Here is a 20,423-nt window from a genome sequence, read left to right as displayed (position 1 = left end):
ACACTGTTGGCTCTCGAAACTCTTGCTGCTTGTGATCCATCACAATGGGACCAAAAGCGAAGACCTTCCTTTTTTGGTGTCTCTGATGCTGAGAAGCTCCCAACAGAGATTGTGAAATGAGGGGTTTTCCTGCTCTTTCTTTCTTTTTTTTTTGAGCCCACCGAGCACAGCCTTAAAGCTGGGCTATCTTACTGCCACAAATATAAACCGTTAACAGGGGGGAAAAAAACACCCCACTCCCCAAGCAGATGTTTAGTGATAGATTCTGAACACGAAAGAATGGGCAATCTCTTCTTCCCCTTTCATAATACTAAATAAAGCAGGAGTCAAGTCGGACCTTTAAGACCGATCAAGTTTTATTCAAAACATAAGCTTTCATGCGCTCTCTAAGCACACTTCATCAACGAGGGCTTAGAGTGTGCTTAGAGAGCACACGAAAGCTTACGTTCTGAATAAAACTTGATTGGTCTTAAAGGTGTGACTTGACTCCTGCTTTGTTCACCTACTTCAGACCAACACGACTGCCCGCTTGGATCTATAGTACTAAATAGTTTATTGCAAATACAGGAAAGTTTTTGAGCAGAAAAGAAAAAAGCACTTTCTGTTTGCTTATTGACTATCACTGCAATGTGGACAAACAACACACAGTGTTTTGGAAACTAGGTATCATCATTTCACCCTAGTCCCTACACATACAATGGCTATTGCATAAGTCTGTGTGTTCTCTTTGGCAGCTGTCACGTCTGGAGGGGGGACCTTTATCGCCACCTGGCTTCTTAGTCTCTGAGCTCATTTGCTAACTGCATAGCTGCACCATCTCCTGAATGGATTACTCAGTCAGACATTCTGTGGTTTAGCGTTCTTTGCTGTAGATGGTTGGTCAACAAGGAAGACAGAGGGCCCATATTACAGTTGTTGTGTCAAGCACTGTGTTACTTGCACGTAGCTTGAAGCTCAAACCGGAGAGTCCTGGAGTCCGGGATCTCCCTGCAACTCTCCCTTTTGTTCAAGTTTGGAAATTTCATTAAGATTGTTCATGACTTTTGCTGTTTTTGGTTTTATGTTGGAATTTATATCCAAGCGAGCTATGGCAGGCTTAGTGTTTTGCTGGTAAAATGTCTGTTAAAGGCAGAGAGACACATACTGTGGACTCTATAGCTTCATTATTCGGCAGCTGTGCCACAACATCCTAGTTGATGTAGGATTTCTCCCCTTTTTTGCTTGCTGTTTGTCATCCGCCTTTTTACCATCTTGTTGGTCAACTTCTGTGCAAGGTTTCTCCTGTGGTGACTGACAGCAGTCTCTTCATATTCATTCCTTGGAATTGTCACAACCTTTTTGCAATGCGTGCTCACTCATGGGGCTGCTGGCCGAACACGGATCTTCCTGCCCTTGGGATCTGGGCTCCCGTTACCACAGTTGAAGCAGCAATAGCCGCAGGCTACAATCATCATTCCAATTATTGTCGCTGGAGTGAGAAAAAAAGAGGGAGCATATTAGTTCTTGAAAATGTTAAACAAGAAATGTTTATTAGGGTTTGTAGAATCTTTCGGGCTCAAGTGCCGTGTTCTACTGGAGAAAGTTTTCCTTCCAGACGTTTTGTGCTCAGCTGCGGAGAACATCCTCAGTGGCGTTGCAACCGGAGCAGGCGCTCAGACCTTCTTGGCAGCCAAACTCAATGCCCAGCAGCCAAGAAAGTCAGAGCGCCTGCTCCGGCTGCAACGCCACTGAGGATGTTCTCTGCAGCTGAGAACGAAACGTCTGGAAGAAAAATTTTCTCCAGTAGAACAAGGCACTTGAGCCCGAAAGATTCTACAAACCCTAATGATGTTACTAGCCGTGAAAACCTGAAATCTTTGATAAGAAATGTTTTATGCACCAGAAATGTTAATTTTAAATTGGAATGTTTTAAGTTGAATGTTGATTTTAACTTAACCTTGACCCCTGCCAGTCTGGTTTCGGCCCGGGCCACGGGACGGAGACGGTGCTGGTCGCCCTGGTGGATGACCTTCAGCGGCATCTGGATCAAGGCGGCTCGGCGGTGCTGATGCTGTTGGACCTTTCGGCAGCGTTCGATATGGTCGACCATCGGCTTCTGGCGTGCCGCCTTGCCGACGCAGGGATTCAGGGGCTGGCCTTGCAATGGCTTTCCTCTTTCCTTGACGGTCGGGGACAAAGGGTGGCGATTGGGGAGGAACTGTCCCAGAGACACACGCTTGATTGCGGGGTGCCTCGGGGCGGTACTTTCCCCGATGTTATTCAACATCTATATGCGCCCCCTTGCCCAGATTGCCCGAAGGTATGGGCTGGGTTGTCATCAATATGCTGATGACACCCAGCTCTATCTGCTTATGGACGGCCGGCCCGCCTGCGCCCCAGAAAATCTGGACCGGGCGTTACAGGCAGTGGCTAGGTGGCTTAGGCTGAGCGGGCTGAAGCTGAATCCGGCAAAGACAGTGGTCCTTTGCTTGGGTCGCTGCGGCCCGGGAAGGGAAATCCCCCTGCCAGTTTTTGACGGCGTGCCGCTGACAGCGTTGGGCAGGGTCAAGAGCCTGGGGGTGCTATTGGAGCCTTCTCTGACGATGGAGGCTCAGATAGCAGCCACTGCCAAGTCCGCTTTTTTTCACCTTAGGCAGGCGAGGCAGTTGGCCCCCTTCCTGGAACGCGACGACCTAGCAACAGTGATTCATGCTACGGTCACCTCGAGGTTGGACTACTGTAATGCCCTCTACATGGGGCTACCCTTGTGCCGGACCCGGAAACTGCAGTTAGTGCAGAACGCTGCTGCCCGGCTGCTATTAGGGCTCCCAAGATGGGAGCACATTCGGCCGGGGCTCCGGGATCTGCACTGGCTGCCAGTAATATTCCGAGTCCAGTACAAGGTGTTGGTTATTACCTTTAAAGCCCTATATGGCCTAGGACCTGCCTACCTTAGGGACCGTCTCTCCCCACACGTTCCCCAGAGAGTACTACGCTTGGGTTCACAAAATCTGCTGGTAGTCCCTGGGCCAAAGGAGGCCCGTCTAAAATCCACCAGGGATCGGGCCTTCTCAATAGCGGCACCTTATTGGTGGAACCTCTTTGGAGTGGAGGGCGGGATATAAATCCAATATCTTCTTCTACCTCACAGGGTGTCTGTTGTGGGGGAGGAAGGGAAAGGAGATTGTGAGCCGCTCTGAGACTCTTCGAAGTGGAGGGCGGGATATAAATCCAATATCTTCTTCTTATCATAGCATTTGTCTTTGTAGTTTCCAATGAGCAAGAAGCAGTCTTAGACTTGGGGCAAGAAAAACTGATGTTGCTTTTTAATCTATTTTTAAAAAACATTTCCTAAATTTTAAAAAAAGGTAAAGTCCCCTGTGCAAACACCAGTCGTTTCCGACTCTGGGCTGACATTGCAACATGACATTTTCATGGCAGACTTTTTATGGGGTGGTTTGCCATTGCCTTCCCCAGACATCTACATCCCCTCCATAGCAAGCTGGGTACTTATTTTACCGACCTCGGAAGGATGGAAGGCTGAGTCAGCTTTGAACTGGCTACCTGAACCCAGCTTCTGCTGGGATCGAACTCAGGTCATGAGCAGAGAGTTCAGACCGCAGTACCGCAGCTCTACCACTCTGCACCACGGGGCTCGTTGGGATAATAAATAAAATGGTACATAAGACAAGGTCATGCCACCAAATTATTACGTGTGATGATGTGCCTTTTTATGCAAACACGAGGTGAAATTCAGCAGTGGTGATTCTACACTAAACTCTTCACCAGTGTGAACTTTAATCCTACCCTGAGCATTGTAGCCTTGAAAACTCAGGTGAGATTTGAGAGGCGTACAAAACAGCATGCTATTTGAAGTTCCTGAAAACAAAACAACCAGATCTGACCAGCCCAGAGACTTTAAAAGCATCTGAAAAGAATCTTACTTACCAATGAACAAGACAATGACAAAAAAGAATGCAATCTCCAATGTATCCGCCTTTGGTAATCTCTGGAACTTGATCAGTAACTTTTCACCAATAGTGTAGAGTTCATTCTGAAAGTCCTTGTGAGACATCCTGTCTGTATCAGCCCAGGTTTTGTAAGACACAGAAGGGGTGGGGGAGAGAATACATGAGAGCTTAGTAAATGACTTTGGATTACTAATACTTTTTGGTACTAAGATCACCAGCGGAACAAGTTTATCTTGATGGTGCCCTTGTATTTCCACTCTTGTACAGCTGCTCAGGTGGAGGCTTATTATGTTAGTTTTGCATATCCTGATATTGTATACATACAAGTAAATCAAAAGCTGATTATCCGGTTCTTCGTTCCCATTCCTTAAGAGGTGCAGCAATGAAGTATGCCTGCTTCTGAAAACTGTGCTTCCCTTTGAAATGGCAGTACACCGAGCAAGGCTTGAGGTGTTTGTGTGCCAAAAGGTGTGTGTTCCATATGCTAAATGGTGTTCCGTATTCTAAACTTCATTCCAGAGAGAATCATTTGGTTTTGCTCTAAGGATTCTTTCAACTGCTTGAGGAGTTCTAAATGTTGCCGTGTCTAAGTATAACATTGAGTGGCAATACTGCAAATCCTGACCAACTTCTCTTTATGGGAATGCTTAGATACACACTCTCCTTTTATTGTGTAGTTTAAACTGAAATGTGTTGTTTCAGGAATTTCAGGCGCTGAAGAAAATAATACTCTTAATACCTACCTACTTGTTCTGTTTGATACCCGCAGTTTACTCAGATTTGCTTAATTTGTATTCTGTAATGCATGAAAAGTATTGAGAAATTTACAGATAATAAAGGAGTTTATGAGGTCCTCAGGGTACTCAACAGAAGATGTGCTTGCTGTTCAAAGTACAATTTATTTGTCATTTTTAATCTTAGCTAATTCCTATTGTGTATCTTTTTTTCTGCTGAGAGAGTCCTACACAGCTGTTCTGTCATCAGCATTATTTCTTTGTTGGGCTTTGGGCTGGACTAAGTAGCATTAGAGTAACAATACATTTTTGTATAAAACAGAATACTCCTTGGCATTGTTTAGAAAAATATATTGATTTTCAAAAGGTGGTTATAGAGACTTTTGGTAATAGTTGCTTGCGTATTTGTAGGAAAGGGATATTTGGTGATTCCAGACAGAAGGCAAGTTAAATGTTCATAGTCAAGAGGCTTGGAATTCTTTGCAAAAATCCCTGCATCTCTTTTTATTGGAAGGCTATTATAATGCTTCCAGTACTATTGCTGAGTTGCAGAATTTCAGTGTTAGGCACAGGTACCTCCAGTTAACAGCTCACCAGTCCATTTGGCATAATGAATCCTGTGATTTTCTGAATTTCTACCCACCTTCCTCCAGATAAGGGAAGATACTGTAGATAAAGCTATATTTAACTGTCATATGTAACCATAATTAAATAATAAATTGCACAAATCCAGATGGTTGCCCAGCTCCTGTGCATACACTTCACTCTTCCTCCCTTTATTCCTGTACAGTGAATCCCATTTAGAAACGAAATCCAGCTACCTGTGACACATCACTACAAGGTTGTGAATTAATCAGAATTGTTCCCCTGGGTTAAACTCTGGTTTAGAGTCCTGCTAATTCACTACATTTGCAGAGATCCCAGATGAACATATTTTTAAATACGCAATTCATCATTACCTTAACCTTTTATGTCTTTGGTCCTGGGAACTTGCTTCAGATTCACTGTGCCTCCATTTCTGTGATTCTTAGCTAAGGTAATGGAGTTAACTCTCAGCAAATCATCTATCTATCTATAATATAATAAAAACTCTTTTGTCTTGGCAAAACCAAGCAACCTGATTGGTTGCGACTGGATGAGACTATGGTACATCAACCTTTGGCTCATCAAACTATCAATCAAGAGTATTTGTTTGCCATTGGTTGAGTCCACTCCTCTCCCACCTGAGTGGCTGTTGCTAGCAAAGCTGATTCTGTCAATAAAAGGCAACCAACCTTAGTTCTGGTAGTTACTGGCTCTCCCTACTCTCCTATTGGCTGAGCCACCTGTCACAGTGATTCACAGAGAAGAGAAGCCCTTCCCTTGATTGACTGAGGGAGGGAGGAGGAGGGAAACAGCCAGAGAAAGACTTCCCTTGATTGGCTGAGGATTCCTCCCTGTCCTCCTCTGGAAAGGGGGGAAAATAGTGTCCTGTGGCAGCAGACCAGATACAGAGAGTGAGATATGGAGAGAGATTGAACTCCTGTGCTTAAGACCAACAACATTCTCAGAGATAGAGTGTTGATCTGAAAGGTATCACCAAAGGCCTCTGCGGCAGAACTCATTAGGATCACTCCTGACTATGGCTGCCAGTTCCAGGTTGGTGAGAAATCCCTGGAGATTCTGTGGTAGAGTTTGAGGAGGGCATGGGAATTAGGACTTCAGAGAGGGGTGTGCCAGACCCAGGCTCTTGCTATGGAGGCTGAGTGATTTCGGGTCAGTCACAGACTTCCAGTCTAACCTGCCTCAGAGGGTTGCTGTTCACATCAAAAGGGGGAGAGGAGAATGATGCAAGCCACTTTGTTCCCCACCACCACTGTGGAGAAAGACTGTTCTTTTCCTATGTAGAGGCTGCAGGGAGTGAGGAGGCAACGGAAAGCTGAAATTAGAGGGTCAGAGACCAGGAAGGAGATAGGGTTACCAACTCCAGGTTAGGAAATTTCTGGAGAATTAAGGGGTGGGACCTGGGGAGGGTGGGGTTTGAGGAGGGGTGGGGCCTCAGATAGGTACAATGCCATTTCCCTCCTGTTGCTAATCTCCAGGTGAGGGCTGGTGATCACTCAGAATTATAACTCCTTTCCAGATGTTAGAGATCAGCTCCCTTTGAAGGGGGGGAGTGAATACCTTCACTTGGGTGGGTGCGTGGGAAGTCAGCAAGGGTGGGGGGCACTCACCCAGAGCCTCTTTCTAGAGTCCATTGTATTTTTCTTCACGATGGGCCTTATTCCTAGTATATTATAATAGCAAAGAATGGCCTCATCTGTGGATATGACTGGGTCCCATGCTTTTTAACTTGTTCATTAATGATTTGGAGTTGGGAGTAAGCAGTGAAGTAGCTAAGTTTGCAGATGACACTAAATTGTTCAGGGTGGTGAGAACCAGAGAGAATTGTGAGGTACTCCAAAGGGATCTGTCGAGGCTGGGCGAGTGGGTGTCAACGTAGCAGATGAGGTTCATTGTGACCAAGTACAAAGTAATGCACATTGGGGCCAAAAATCCTAGCTATAAATGCAAGTTGATGGGCTGTGAACTGACAGAGACTAAGAGAGAGATCTTGGGGTCGTAGTAGTTAACTCACTGAAAATGTCGAGAGAGTGCAATTGCAATAAAAAAGGCCAGCACCATGCTGGGAATTATTACAAAGGGAATTGAAAACAAACCAGCCAGTAACATAACGCCCCGGTATAAATCGATCGTGCGACCTCATTTGGAGTACTGTGTACAATTCTGGTTACCGCACCTCAAAAAACATAGCATTGGAAAAGGTGCAGAAAAGGGCAACTAGAATGACTGAAGGGTTGGAACACTTTCCCTAAGAAGAAAGGTTAAAACACTTGGGGTTCTTTAGCTTGGAGAAACATTGACTGCGGGGTGACTTGATAGAGGTTTACAAGATTATGCATGGGATAGAGAAGGTAGAGAAAGAAGTACCGGTACTTTTCTCCCTTTCTCACAATACAAGAACCCGTGGGCATTCAATGAAATTGCTAAGCAGTCGGGTTAGAACTGATAAAAGGAAGTACTTCTTCACCCAAAGGGTGATTAACACATGGAATTCACTGTCACAGGAGGTGGCGGCGGCTACAAGCATAGACAGCTTCAAGAAGGGATTGGAGAAACATATGGAGCAGAGGTCCATCAGTGGCTACTAGCCACAAGGTGTTGTTGGAACTCTCTGTCTGGGGCAGTGATGCTCTGTATTCTTGGTGCTTAGGGGGGGCACAGTGGGAGGGCTTCTAGCCCCACTGATGGACCTCCTGATGGCACTTGGGTTTTTTGGCCACTGTGTGACACAGAGTGTTGGACTGGATGGGCCATTGGCCTGATCCAACATGGCTTTTCTTATGTTCTTCTGATATGCAAATCCTTGGGTTGGGGCTGCATAGAAAAATACTTGTGCGATCTTGGGGGTCCTCCAGGTTTGCAGGAAAATCTGAAACTGCAATATTTTATAATACTATCTGAAACAATATTTTTGTATGTGCATGATCAGACAGTGGACTTGCCCCTTGTGTTCTGGAGATGTCAACTAGTGGGGGAGTTGTTGAGCTGCTCTGGGTCCAGCTGTGATGGTGAAGTTCAAGAGCTACTCCAGACCTGGCTGTGGTGGGGTCCAAGAACCACTCTGTGCCCAGCTGCAGTCATGGTGGAGTCCAGGATCCACTCCAGACCTAGCCACAGCGGTGGGTGTGCCAAGAGGCAGCTGTCGAGGCCTGGAGTTGTGCCAGGCTTCATGAGGGGAATGGGATTGGAAGGGAGACGTGCCAGAGCTCAGCAAGTAAGGGAGGGGGCACGGAATTCACCCTCTGTGAGTCTTGCAGGCCTCCACTTGTGGATACCTAATAAGTATGGAGCTTTGCATAACATTATAATGGGAAAACGTTACATCTTAAGAGCTACTGCTCTATTTTAGCTCCTGTCTTGCCCTGTTCAGGTAACTATTGCCTAAACTACTGAACATCTTCTCTCCCTCAACTGAGTGTTTCAGCACTTCAATCCTTATGAAAATTAATTACACTTCAGAGCAGTTAGCATCTTGTTTATGCAGTTGTGTGGTTGCAAATTTACTTTTCTTCCATGTTGCTGTGTCACCTGGTGGATAATTACTAATGGTTGAGTAAAGTTATTCTCTGTTAAATGCTTTGTTTAGAACACTTCCATCTGGTTCTTGATAGGTGGTAGTTCTCTTCCTAGAAGACAGTGTCCTACAATGGACATTCTAAGCTGCCTATCCAGTGGTTGTGTTCTGTTACCAGGAGATGGCTAAGTTTGACATCAGTTCAGCATACTTTGTGACTCACTTTAGTTTGTAAGACAAAGTGTAATTTGAGTGAATTTTTTTTCCATTTGTGATCAAACATAATCATATTCTGCCTCCGTTTGTACTGGCTCTGAATTGTCTGATCACTGAACTTCAAAAGTATACTTCAAGATACTATCTTTCCAAAGGTCTGAAGGGGTGGAGTATTTGCTTTGCTTTTGGTAAGATTGCAGTAATAAGGGATAATGAATTTTGTTATTATTAATTCATCTTAATATTTTGAAAGGAGAAGACCTCAAAGTTCTCAGGCTTGTCAAAGAATATCAGAAATTCTCTCATGAAACAAAACAGTATCAGAGTGTCTGCCTATCTGTCTGTCTTGGCAGTTGCTGCATATTTGAATTCTGGAAAGAATTGTTGCTTTGGCTGCTTGAGTGGTTCTGTTAGCAAAGCAGGGCATATTTGCCAGCAAAACAAGCACATGGCTCTCCAGAATTTACTAATGAGAATATTGCATTGCCAAAGAACAGTTGTCATAGCCACAAAAACTGATGGTACAAGGCCACCCAAATAAGACACAGTTGCTTTGTAATAGTGCCTTTTGTAAAACCACAACCAACATGGTCCGAGGGACAGCATTTGACCTTAGATGAACTAGATCATCTAAGTCCTACACTGATGACTACCTCAGAAGCCATGGTTTTTTTAAGTCACTATTTCAACACACTCAGCCCCTGAAGGGGAAGGATAATGAACCAAATAAGGAGGTTGCTGAGAGGGAAAATATAGAAAGGTTATAAAGTAATTGACACATACCCCTCCATTTTTTAAGGTCAGTGTAGAATGCTCTGTCCACCTATGAACCATGGAGGAGCTTCTAGATTTAGAGTCAAACACCAGTGTTTGCCAGCTATGCAATTGGTTAGTTGGCTTTTGAGCCTCGCCCAAGTAACAATGGTGTGTCCTCAGGAGAACAGCTCTCCTTTAAACTGAGCTGATGACAACTGCTGGAATTCAGCATACCATGTTACTAAAACTAGTACGGAAGCTTCCGTGTCTAGAAGGTTTGGTTGTGGCATGCTTATGACTGATGTCCTGTATTCATTCACCCTCAGTTTTCCCCCCTGGAGTTCTGCATGCTTAATTTCTATAAATAAATAAAATACCTTCTTATGCTGATTATAGGGGGTTGCCAGGTGGGTACACCTCCTAAAACTGAACTACAAGTCTCTCACAGAGTTCTGTTTACCCGTTAGCAGAGCTGGGATCGGTCGCTTGAAGGCAAGGAACAGTTTGGCTTCTAGAGTTACCTATGCACACACTGATGAGACTTGTTTCATTGAAATGCATGTTATATATACCACAGCATAGCTGCAGAAACGTTGCAGTCATTAGTTACATATGATGAAATAGTCACAAGCTGGGCTTTTTTTCTTGGGGGATGCGGTGGAATGGAGTTCTGGAATCTCTTCATGGAAACAAAATTCACAAAAAAAGTTTAAAAGTTCATGAGAGGCTCACGGGTATTTGCCTTCATTTCCCTCTTAAGAGTTCCGGTACCTCTTTTTCTAGGAAAAAAGCCCTGGTTACAAGCATAAGAATTTCAATGTTGGCTCTGATTGGCTGAATTTCTTTCTTTTTTTGCACCGCAGTTTTGCCACATCACCCTGGGATTAACATCATACTAATCCTTCCTCATACAAACCAATTGTGCAAATTCACCCTTAACATCTAAACTTAAGATGCGTGACCTCTACTGTTGAAAGTACTCGGGCATCCAAACTTTGCGTAGCTGTTTAGTACAAAATGGACTAGCTGGAAGGCTGGTAACAGGAAGCTTTTATGAGTTTGTGACAAAACTTACCTGTTGTAGGCTATTGGAACCGTTTGAGAAAAGAAAAACAGCTGAACTGAAAATAAAATTCAGACTCAGACCTTTGTATGTGTGCTTGCAGCTGTGTGCGTTCTTGCATTCCTAATCTGGATTTAATAATCCCATAGCTGAGTTTACTCTTATTTACAAGAGGAAGGATAAAGTGTGGGATAAATACCTCTTTTTGAAGAAAGGGTAGATGCCACCTCACCACATGCTACTGTTTAAGGTTTATGCTGCAGTTTCTTTTTGTTGTGGTATCTCTCTTGTGGCTCCAGGATGCCTTTTAAATTCATCCCATCTTTTTCAAGTGTGTGCTTCTTATTTGGTGAATACATCTACTGTAAAGCATTAAGGCAGGGGTGTCAAACATGTGGCTTGGGGGCCGAATCAGGTTCCCAGAGGACTCCTATCAGGCCCCCAGCAACTGGCTGTCCTTTGCTTCCTTCTCCCTCTTTCTCTCTGTATCATAGCCTGCTTTGCCAGGTTCCCTCAATTGCACCGGAGCTACAAAGCAAACCTCTATTTTCTCCATTCGCTGAGGCCCCTCCCTTGGGGAGGAAGCGGGGAGGAATGGCTTGCTTTGCCAGGCTGTCTCAGTTGCACAGCAGAGCCAAGCCCCTCTTTCTTCTGTTGGCTGAGGCTCCTCCCCCTCCTGGTCCCCTGGGGAAGGAAGGAAAGAGCCAGAGCTTCCTTTGCCCAGTTCCCTGGATCATAATTGAGAGATACAAAGAAAGCATTATTAAGACCAACAAGTGCTAGTGTATTAATCACGTTTTATTTTAAGCAGGGCTTTTGGGGTAGAAAAAGCCCAGCAGGAACTAATTTGCATATTTGGCCACACCCCTGACATCACCGTCGTTTCACTCTGGCATCACCATTGTTTCACCATTTTTCTACAAAAAAGCCCAGCAGGAACTCATTTGCATATTAGGCCACACCCCTGGCAACAAGCCAGCCCAAACTGTGTGTCCTGTGTATTCCTGCTCAAAAAAGCCCCTGATTTTAAGTTTTTAAAAATCTTTACTTGTGTTTGTCTATGTCCTTTATAAAGTTTATATCTCTGCTCCCTGGTGTTACATTTTATGACACACAAGGCCCGGCTTGACAAGGTCTCATTTATGTCGGGTGACCATAATGTCTGAAGGCCAGCCAGGGACACCTTGGGGGGGGAGGGGAAGGTAGGGGTGTGCGTGCGCCGTCAGAAACAGGAAGTGACGTCACTTCCGGTGACGTCACTTCCGGTGATGTCATGCCACCGCCGGAAACAGGAAGTGACACCACTTCCTGTGACATCATTTCCCCGCGTCACCTGCCGGAAACGGGAAGTGCCATCACTTCCTGTGACATCACTTCCCCCAAATGACATCATTTCCCCCCAAATGCCACTGCCGGAAACAGGAAGTGACTTCACAGCACTTCCTGTGACGTCCCCAAAAATCCCCCAAATATCACCACCAGAAACAATTTTGTTCTCAAATCCTGTATATACTTCATCAGTATATGGGATAAGGCACTTTCTCAACTGTGCTGCATAATGCAGCCTATTTATTTTGTCCTGTTTGCTCTGTTGGCTCTATCTGCGCCACCTTCATCACTTTCGGGGTGTGGATCCCCCAGTGGGGTGGTCTCCCGACTCCCTCCGCTGGCTGTTTCTGATAGCCCTGCGCCCCCTCTTTCATTTGATATGTGTCCCGTGCGGGTGCCACCCTCCCGCCAAGAGATGCCGCAAAATGAGCCCCCTTGAGGCTTATGGCGGCAGAGCTCGGGGGAAGCGAGCTAGACTGCTGTTCTTTTGAGGGGTTATAGAGTGTTTCGAGCCCATCCCTGTGGCATCGGTCCCATCATTGTGGGACCCAGGGGGCCGGCGCAGCGGCACGCCGAAGCAGCCTGTCACTAATAACACAGGTCGAGATGCAGGACAGGAACCCGGAAGTGACCGACAGGCTGCTTCAGCGTGCCGCTGCACCGGCCCCCTGGGCCCCACAACGATGGGACCGATGCCACAGGGACGGGCTCGAAACACTCTATAACCCCTCAGAAGAACAGCAGTCTAGCTCACTTCCCCCGAGCCCTGCCGCCATAAGCCTCAAGGGGGCTCATTTTGCGGCATCTCCCGGCGGGAGGGTGGCATCCGCACGGGACACATATCAAATGAAAGAGGGGGCGCAGGGCTATCAGAAACAGCTGGCGGAGGGAGTCGCGAGACCACCCCACTGGGGGATCCACACCCCGAAAGTGATGAAGGTGGCGCAGATAGAGCCAACAGAGCAAACAGGACAAAATAAATAGGCTGCATTATGCAGCACAGTTGAGAAAGTGCCTTATCCCATATACTGATGAAGTAAATACAGGATCTGAGAACAAAATTGCACCAGAAGACACAAACACAAAGCTCCCTTACACTGAATCAGTGCTTGGGTCCACCAAAGTCAGTATTGTCTACTCCAGTCACAAACACAAAGCTCCCTTACACTGAATCAGTGCTTGGGTCCACCAAAGTCAGTATTGTCCACTCCAGTCACAAACACAAAGCTCCCTTACACTGAATCAGTGCTTGGGTCCACCAAAGTCAGTATTGTCACATAAGAACATAAGAGAAGCCCTGTTGGATCAGGCCAGTGGCCCATCCAGTCCAACACTCTGCGTCACATAAGAACATAAGAGAAGCCCTGTTGGATCAGGCCAATGGCCCATCCAGTCCAACACTCTGTGTCACATAAGAACATAAGAGAAGCCCTGTTGGATCAGGCCAGTGGCCCATCCAGTCCAACACTCTGTGTCACATAAGAACATAAGAGAAGCCCTGTTGGATCAGGCCAGTGGCCCATCCAGTCCAACACACTGCGTCACATAAGAACATAAGAGAAGCCCTGTTGGATCAGGCCAATGGCCCATCCAGTCCAACACTCTGTGTCACATAAGAACATAAGAGAAGCCCTGTTGGATCAGGCCAGTGGCCCATCCAGTCCAACACTCTGTGTCACATAAGAACATAAGAGAAGCCCTGTTGGATCAGGCCAGTGGCCCATCCAGTCCAACACACTGTGTCACATAAGAACATAAGAGAAGCCCTGTTGGATCAGGCCAGTGGCCCATTCAGTCAGGAAGGGAGGAGGGAGGGAGGGAGGGAAGGAAGGAAGGGAGGGAAGAAAGGGAGGAAGGAAGGGAGGAGGGAGGGAAGGAAGAAAGGAGGGAAGGGAGGAGGGAGGGAAGGAAGGGAGGGAGGAGGGAGGGAAGGAAGAGAAGGAAGGGAGGAGGGAGGGAAGGAAGGAAGGAAGGAGGGAAGGGAGGAGGGAGGGAAGGAAGGGAGGAAGGAAGAAAGGAAGGAAGGGAGGAGGGAGGGATGGAAGAAAGGAAGGAAGGAGGGAGGGAGGAAGGAGGGAAGGAGGGAGGGAAGGAAAGAAGGAAGGCCAGCCGCCCCCCCCCCGCCAGCCGCCCCCCCCCCCCCGGCTTTTGGCTTACCTTGATCCAGGGCGGTGGTGGCCTCTCCTCCGGGCTGCTGGCGGGGCTGGCGGCGGCTGCGGAGGCCGGGAAGGCGGCAGAGAGGCCGGCGCTGGTCTCTGGAGGGCCTCCAGGGACCAGCGCCGGCCTCTCCGTGGCCTCCGCTGGTCTGCGCTGGTCGCCGGAGGCCCTCCAGAGTCTCTGGAGGGCCTCCCGGGACCAGCGCCGGCGCCTCCGCAGCCTCTCCGCGGCCTCCGCTGGTCGCTGGAGGCCCTCCAGAGTCTCTGGAGGGCCTCCAGCGGAGGCAGCGGAGAGGCCTTCGCTGGTCGGCGCTGGTCGCCGGAGGCCCTCCAGAGTCTCTGGAGGGCCTCCCGGGACCAGCGCCGGCGCCTCCGCGGCCTCCGCTGGTCGCTGGAGGCCCTCCAAAGTCTCTGGAGGGCCTCCAGCGATAGCGGAGGCCGCGGAGAGGCCTCTGCCACCGCTGCCGGGCCCCGCGCGCGGGCGGGGAAGGCGGCGAGGGAGTGAGGGAGCGTCCCTGCGCGTGCGCAGGGACGCTCCCTCCCTCCCTCGCCGCCTTCCCCGCCGGCGCCCGCGGCCCACCGCCTCCGGGGCTGGCTAAACCGGGACCTCTAATGGTCCCGGTATAGCCAGCCCGGGAGGCGGGAATAGGGGGCCAGAACCGGGACATTCCCGGGTGCCCGGGACGGTCTGGCCACCCTAGATAAGAACATAAGAGAAGCCATGTTGGATCAGGACAACGGCCCATCCAGTCCAACACTCTGTGTCACATAAGAACATAAGAGAAGCCATGTTGGATCAGGCCAGTGGCCCATCCAGTCCAACGCTCTGTGTCACACAGTGGCCAAAAAAAATTTATATACACACACACACACTGTGGCTAATAGCCACTGATGGACCTCTGCTCCATATTTTTATCTAAACCCCACTTGAAGGTGGCTATGCTTGTGGCCGCCACCCCCCCCTGTGGCAGTGAATTCCACATGTTAATCACCCTTTGGGTGATTAACAAATGAATTCAACACCCCTGCTATGGGCTATAGCATGCTTGGGGAGAGGGGCATGTCACCGTTCTATGGCAGCTTCTTCAAAACGCCACAGTGTCACTGTTCAAAATACCACAGAGTCTATTTCCTGCTGTGAATAGCTAGTGTGCAGTGCTGCACAGCCTCTGGCGACTGCTCTTTGGCAACTGTGCTTTGTGGATACTGAGAGGCCTCTTTAGCAGTATGACAACCGGTAGCACAAGTCAGGGCTTTGCCTTCTTATTCCTAGACATATGTTTCTAATTGCATGCTTCCCCTTTGCTGCTGGATGAGGCCCCTGCCAAACTCTTCTGCATTTTTACCAGAAAATCCTTATGCTGTTTTTTTCCTCCTCGTCTTTGATCCCAGATGCTTGCTATGTTTTATTCCCCTCCCCCACCCCCAGTGCTCAGCTAAGAGAAACAACAGAACTCTCAAAAAGAGGGATCCAGCTCTTTAACGTCTGTAACGGGAACCGTGGAATTCAGATTTCTGTCAAGAGAAAGTGATCCATTTAGTTATTCTGAAGCTATTCTCCTTCCTTGGAGGTTTTTAAGCAGAGGCTAGATGGCCACCTGACAGCACTGCTGATTCTGTAAATTAGACAGATCATGAAGAGGAGGGCGGGAAGGGTTACATCAGTGCTTGGTCCTCATGGCCCTTTCTTACACACCCAGAGAAAAGCCGATTGCCATTTTGGGATCAGTCAGCATTTTTTCTCCAGGCCAGTTTGGCAAAACCGGCTGAAGCTCGATCCAGCTAAGACAGAGGTCCTGTACCTGAACCAAGGGGGATTGGAGTCTCACTTACCATGGAGGCCCAAGTCACAGCAGCTGCACGGTCTGCCTTTTATCATCTTCGGCAGGTCAAGCAGCTGGTGCCTATCTGTCCCCACCCCCTGTCACGTTCAGGCTAGATTACCGTAACTCGCTCTACACAGGCTTGCCGTTGGGGCTGATCCAGAAACTGCAGCTGGTGCAAAATGCGGCAGCGCGGCTGTTAACTGCATTGCCTTTATGGCCAAGCATTCGGCCGGTGCTGCGCCAGTTGCACTGGCTACGAATTGAGTACCGGATCCACTGCAAGGTTTCGGTACTGGCATTTAAAGCCTTACATAGCCTGGGACCGACATACTTGAGGGACCGCCTTTCCACATACATGCCCCGGAGGTCGTTGCGGTCTGCTACACAACATCTCCTGACCACCCCTGGCCCAAAGGACATCCATTTTGCCTCAACCAGGGCCAGGGCCTTTTCGGCTCTGGCCCCTGCCTGGTGGAATCAGCTCCCTATGGAGATCTGGACCCTATCTGAATTACTGTCATTTTTTAGGGCCTGTAAGACGGAGCTGTTCCCCTGGGCCTTTGGTTGCAGTAGTGGGCGTCCTATTCCAGCAACTATTCCATCAGTTGGCCTCCCTTGTTGGGACATCATCCTTTACAGACTATAGCGCTATCCTATTTATTATTACCATCATTTGTTTTGGGCTGAAAACTGCTGTATCCTGTGAAATGTGCCCTTCCAGCCTGATGATGCACCTGTTTCTTTATTGTTCTGTTGTTTGATTTACTAATTTTATTGTATTGTTTTAAATTTAAATGGTAGGTTTTTATTGTTGTTCAGTTTGTTGTGATCCACCCTGAGCCCATTATAGGAAAGGGTGGAATATCAGCCTAATAAATAAATTTTAAAAATAAAGGATCCTGGAGGTTTTTGCCATCTTCTGGGCATGGCACAAGGGTCACTGGGAATGTTTGTGGGGGGGAGGGCAGGTGTTTGTGAGTTTCCTGCATTTTGCAGGGGGTTGGACTAGATGACCTTGGAAGTCCCTTCCAATTCTATATTCTAAACTGAAATCTAGGGCAACTTTAACGACTAAAAGAATTTCCTGCTTTTGTGTCTGCCAAAGCTTGTTTTGGAATAAAATTTTATTTTATTTTAACATCCATATCACACCTTTCCTCATGGTTCAGGCTGGCTAGTTAGTCTTTAAAGTGCCACATTATCTTAGCACATGAATATTATAATTAATTTGCATGGTAGGTTTCTCAGAACATACACCATCCACACCCAAGTTACTGCTGCAGAGAGAACCTGAAAGTACTCGATATTCTGCATTTTTTCATATGTGCATCACATGAAGTTGGGAGTGGTGAGGAAAAAAATCTCTTCGGAGAAAATAACGTAGAAATAATTTTGTTGTTTGCTTGCAAGGATCCGCAAATAATATGTGTTTTAAATGATATGTATTATGCTGCTAGTATAAAAATGTTGCAAAACCATCACAGCCACAATTAGATTGGTTTTATGCGCAAAGAATTTCATCTTTGGGATTAAATGGTAAAGATACCTGGGTAAAGGTACCTTGATAAGTAGCAGCAAAGCTGTCTCTCTTTCTTCTTTTTAAGCATATTGTTTGTTCTATAAACAGAGAACTGTGTGACCGCAGGTAATTCAGCTTCCCATAGCTGAGTGACAGAGTTAGGTTATGTTTTGTGGGTCAAAATCGTTCAAAGATAAGGATTACATTTGATCAAACTCGGAATATTTTTTCTCAAACATTTTTCTCAAGCATTCAAAACAGTTTTGATACAGTAAATTGTGGAATATAAATTGGGTGAATCGTGCAAGATAGATGCCGAAGAAAAGCTAGCATAAGGCATTGGTAGAGCTGACTTGGATAGAACCTGAAAAAAGGCAAATTCTATTAATTCTATTAATGTGATATGTAAGTAAAAAGATTGTTTCAGGTTGGTAGCCATGTTATTCTGCAATAGTAGAACATAATTTGAGCCCTGTAACACTTTAAAGGCCAATCCCCCCACCCCACCCCCCGCTCGATATAGGTTGTTGTGAGTCAAATCTCAGTTTCTCACAAAGTGAGCTTTACAGGGGACAGATTGGTCTTTAAGGTTCTACTGTAGTAAAATTTAGTACAATTATTGTTAGGCTGTGCTTTAGAGATAGTTCCTGTAGTGTTTGGCCTTTGCTGGTTACTGCTTGTGGTGGACAGAATTACCTCAAAGTTTATAGTAAATTCTAGAGGGATAAATGTATTGATCTATAGCAATAAAAACAGTGAAGAATCTTGTGGTAACTTAGAACACAATTGAAGCAGAATTGCACCCTTCTAAATCTGTTGAAATCAGTGGGCTTAGAAGGGTATAGCTCTGTTTAGGATTTCACAGTTACTAGCTGATTTCTTGTGGTGTAACCTTTTTTAACATCACAGATCCTCCTTCTAAGATGTATAGAGCGGTAATCTACATGAGTAGGTATATTTATAGCCAGTGTATAGAGAAGAGAGAGAAGAAATGTTTTTAAACTGGACCAGAGCACCCTGCTTGTAGAGCATACAGAATTCAGTCAACGTGGGTGTCCCCTACAGCCAGCTTGTAAGACCTCATTCCTTTATTGTATACTTCATGCTCTCAGACCAATGGGTCATAAGCAGACAAATTCAGTAGTTCAAAGATACCGAATAATACAATCCAGTGAACTCATATGAAAAGGTACACAGCTCAGTGAAGCCTTGATGGCGGGACCAATTCTGCCATTCCATCCCAGTGCTGTTTGGGTCAGAGTTGGCAGTAAGTTTGTTCCTGAGTTTGTATCTCCATTGGGTAGCCTTTTATTGCTGGTGCGTATTTAATACGGCAGTTTGGTGTAGTGGTTAAGTGTGCGGACTCTTATCTGGGAGAGCCGGGTTTGATTCCCCACTCCTCCACTTGCACCTGCTAGCATGGCCTTGGGTCAGCCAAAGTTCTGGTAGGAGTTGTCCTTGAAAGGGCAGCTGCTGTGAGAGCCCTCTCCAGCCCCACCCACCTCACAGGGTGTCTGTTGTGGGGGAGGAAGGTAAAGGAAATTGTGAGCCGCTCTGAGACTCTTCGGAGTGGAGGGTGGGATATAAATCCAATATCTTCTTCTACCTCACAGGGTGTCTATTGTGGGGGAGGAAGGGAAAGGAGATTGTGAGCCGCTCTGAGACTCTTCGGAGTGGAGGGCGGGATATAAATCCAATATCTTCTTAAAAATAAACAGGTTCCTGGGAAAGAATTTCATTCCCTGACCTGTTTGTGTGCTAGCTGAATATTCCATTCTAAACACTGTTCCTGGCATTTAGAGAATGCTGTGGTTAAAGTGTCAGAGTTTCCAGGAAAGCAAGAAAAACCTGCATGGAACTACTGCCTAGAGTGATCCATTTTAAAAAAATCAACAACTAGAATTCCTTAGTGACACTCCATTAAAGCCTGGGCCCTGTTTCAGCAGCTGTTTGCATTCTAACTGTGCTGAAGAACCAAAAGCAAGTATAGGAATGTGGAATGTTTTCTAATTGGCACAAACTCTTGAGACACATTCTTATTTTTCTGCAATGGCAATATAGCTTTCTTGCTCAACCAGAACTTTTATCGTAAGGGAAACACACTGCAGAGTTCAGTGATTACCTCACAGTTTGGTATTTTATATAAGAATTCCTTCAAAATTTACTGGATTGCCTGAGGCGTCTAAGCTAATCAGACTATTCACCGATTACTGGGAAGAGAGATTTTCTCATGACTGGTTCACAAAACAGTCTTGCATATCTCTCTTTTTCTTCCCCTTTACTGATTTTAAAGTGTTTGTGGCCCAGTGCATAAGATACAAGTGAAAATGCAGCTGGCTCAAACTCTTGACTGCTAAACAACTGAACTGACCCAGCTTTCATCTCCTACCACCTTTTTGCTCTTTCGTCCTGTGTGTTCTCCCTGCACTTCTAACACTTGCAATAAAACCTTGACAGAGGCTTAAGCCGAACAGTGAAATCCTTCCTTTGCTGAGGTGCTGTAGTAGTAGTAGGAGAGGCAAAAGCCAGGCTTACCCCAGTGGTGCAGCAGGGTTAGATGTTGTCCTTTGTGTTTTTCTTTCTGATGTCTTCATTTCATGTCAGCTCTCCTTCCATTTTTGACCCTCTCTGTATTCTCTCTTTCCTTGCTCAAGTGCTCATGTCCCTGATGTTGACAGCCAGCTGCCGTCTCTGCCTGAGTTGTGTGTGCACGCTTGTGCGCTCTCTCTCTCTCTCTCTCTCTCTCTTTTTGTTGTT

At 46.6% G+C, this 20,423-nt stretch overlaps 2 protein-coding genes across 4 annotated transcripts in view; one reads left to right on the top strand and one right to left on the bottom strand.

The window, feature by feature from the left end:
- RECQL5 (RecQ like helicase 5) overlaps positions 1-20,423 on the top strand; it is a 108,608-nt gene that overhangs the window by 49,094 nt on the left and 39,091 nt on the right. The window lies entirely within an intron of this gene.
- On the bottom strand, positions 120-20,412 carry SMIM5 (small integral membrane protein 5). The gene is made up of 3 exons (XM_060252470.1): positions 20,202-20,412; positions 3,928-4,059; positions 120-1,468 (listed from the first exon to the last, which is right to left on the bottom strand). Exons 2-3 carry the CDS (start codon positions 4,052-4,054, stop codon positions 1,356-1,358), a joined length of 240 nt encoding a protein of 79 aa, XP_060108453.1. The 5' UTR covers positions 4,055-4,059; positions 20,202-20,412; the 3' UTR covers positions 120-1,355.

This window comes from Heteronotia binoei, chromosome 13, assembly GCF_032191835.1.
Source record: "Heteronotia binoei isolate CCM8104 ecotype False Entrance Well chromosome 13, APGP_CSIRO_Hbin_v1, whole genome shotgun sequence".
In the NCBI taxonomy this organism is placed as follows: Eukaryota; Metazoa; Chordata; class Lepidosauria; order Squamata; family Gekkonidae; genus Heteronotia; species Heteronotia binoei.
This window is presented reverse-complemented; position numbering and strand designations above follow the sequence as displayed.

Excerpts from the sequence above, each read along its gene's own strand:
- SMIM5 (XM_060252470.1), bottom strand. The coding sequence starts at position 4,054 with ATGTCTCACAAGGACTTTCAGAATGAACTCTACACTATTGGTGAAAAG. Across the intron at positions 1,469-3,927 it reads TGTCATTGTCTTGTTCATTG|CGACAATAATTGGAATGATG; the intron begins GTAAGTAAGATT and ends TTCTCACTCCAG.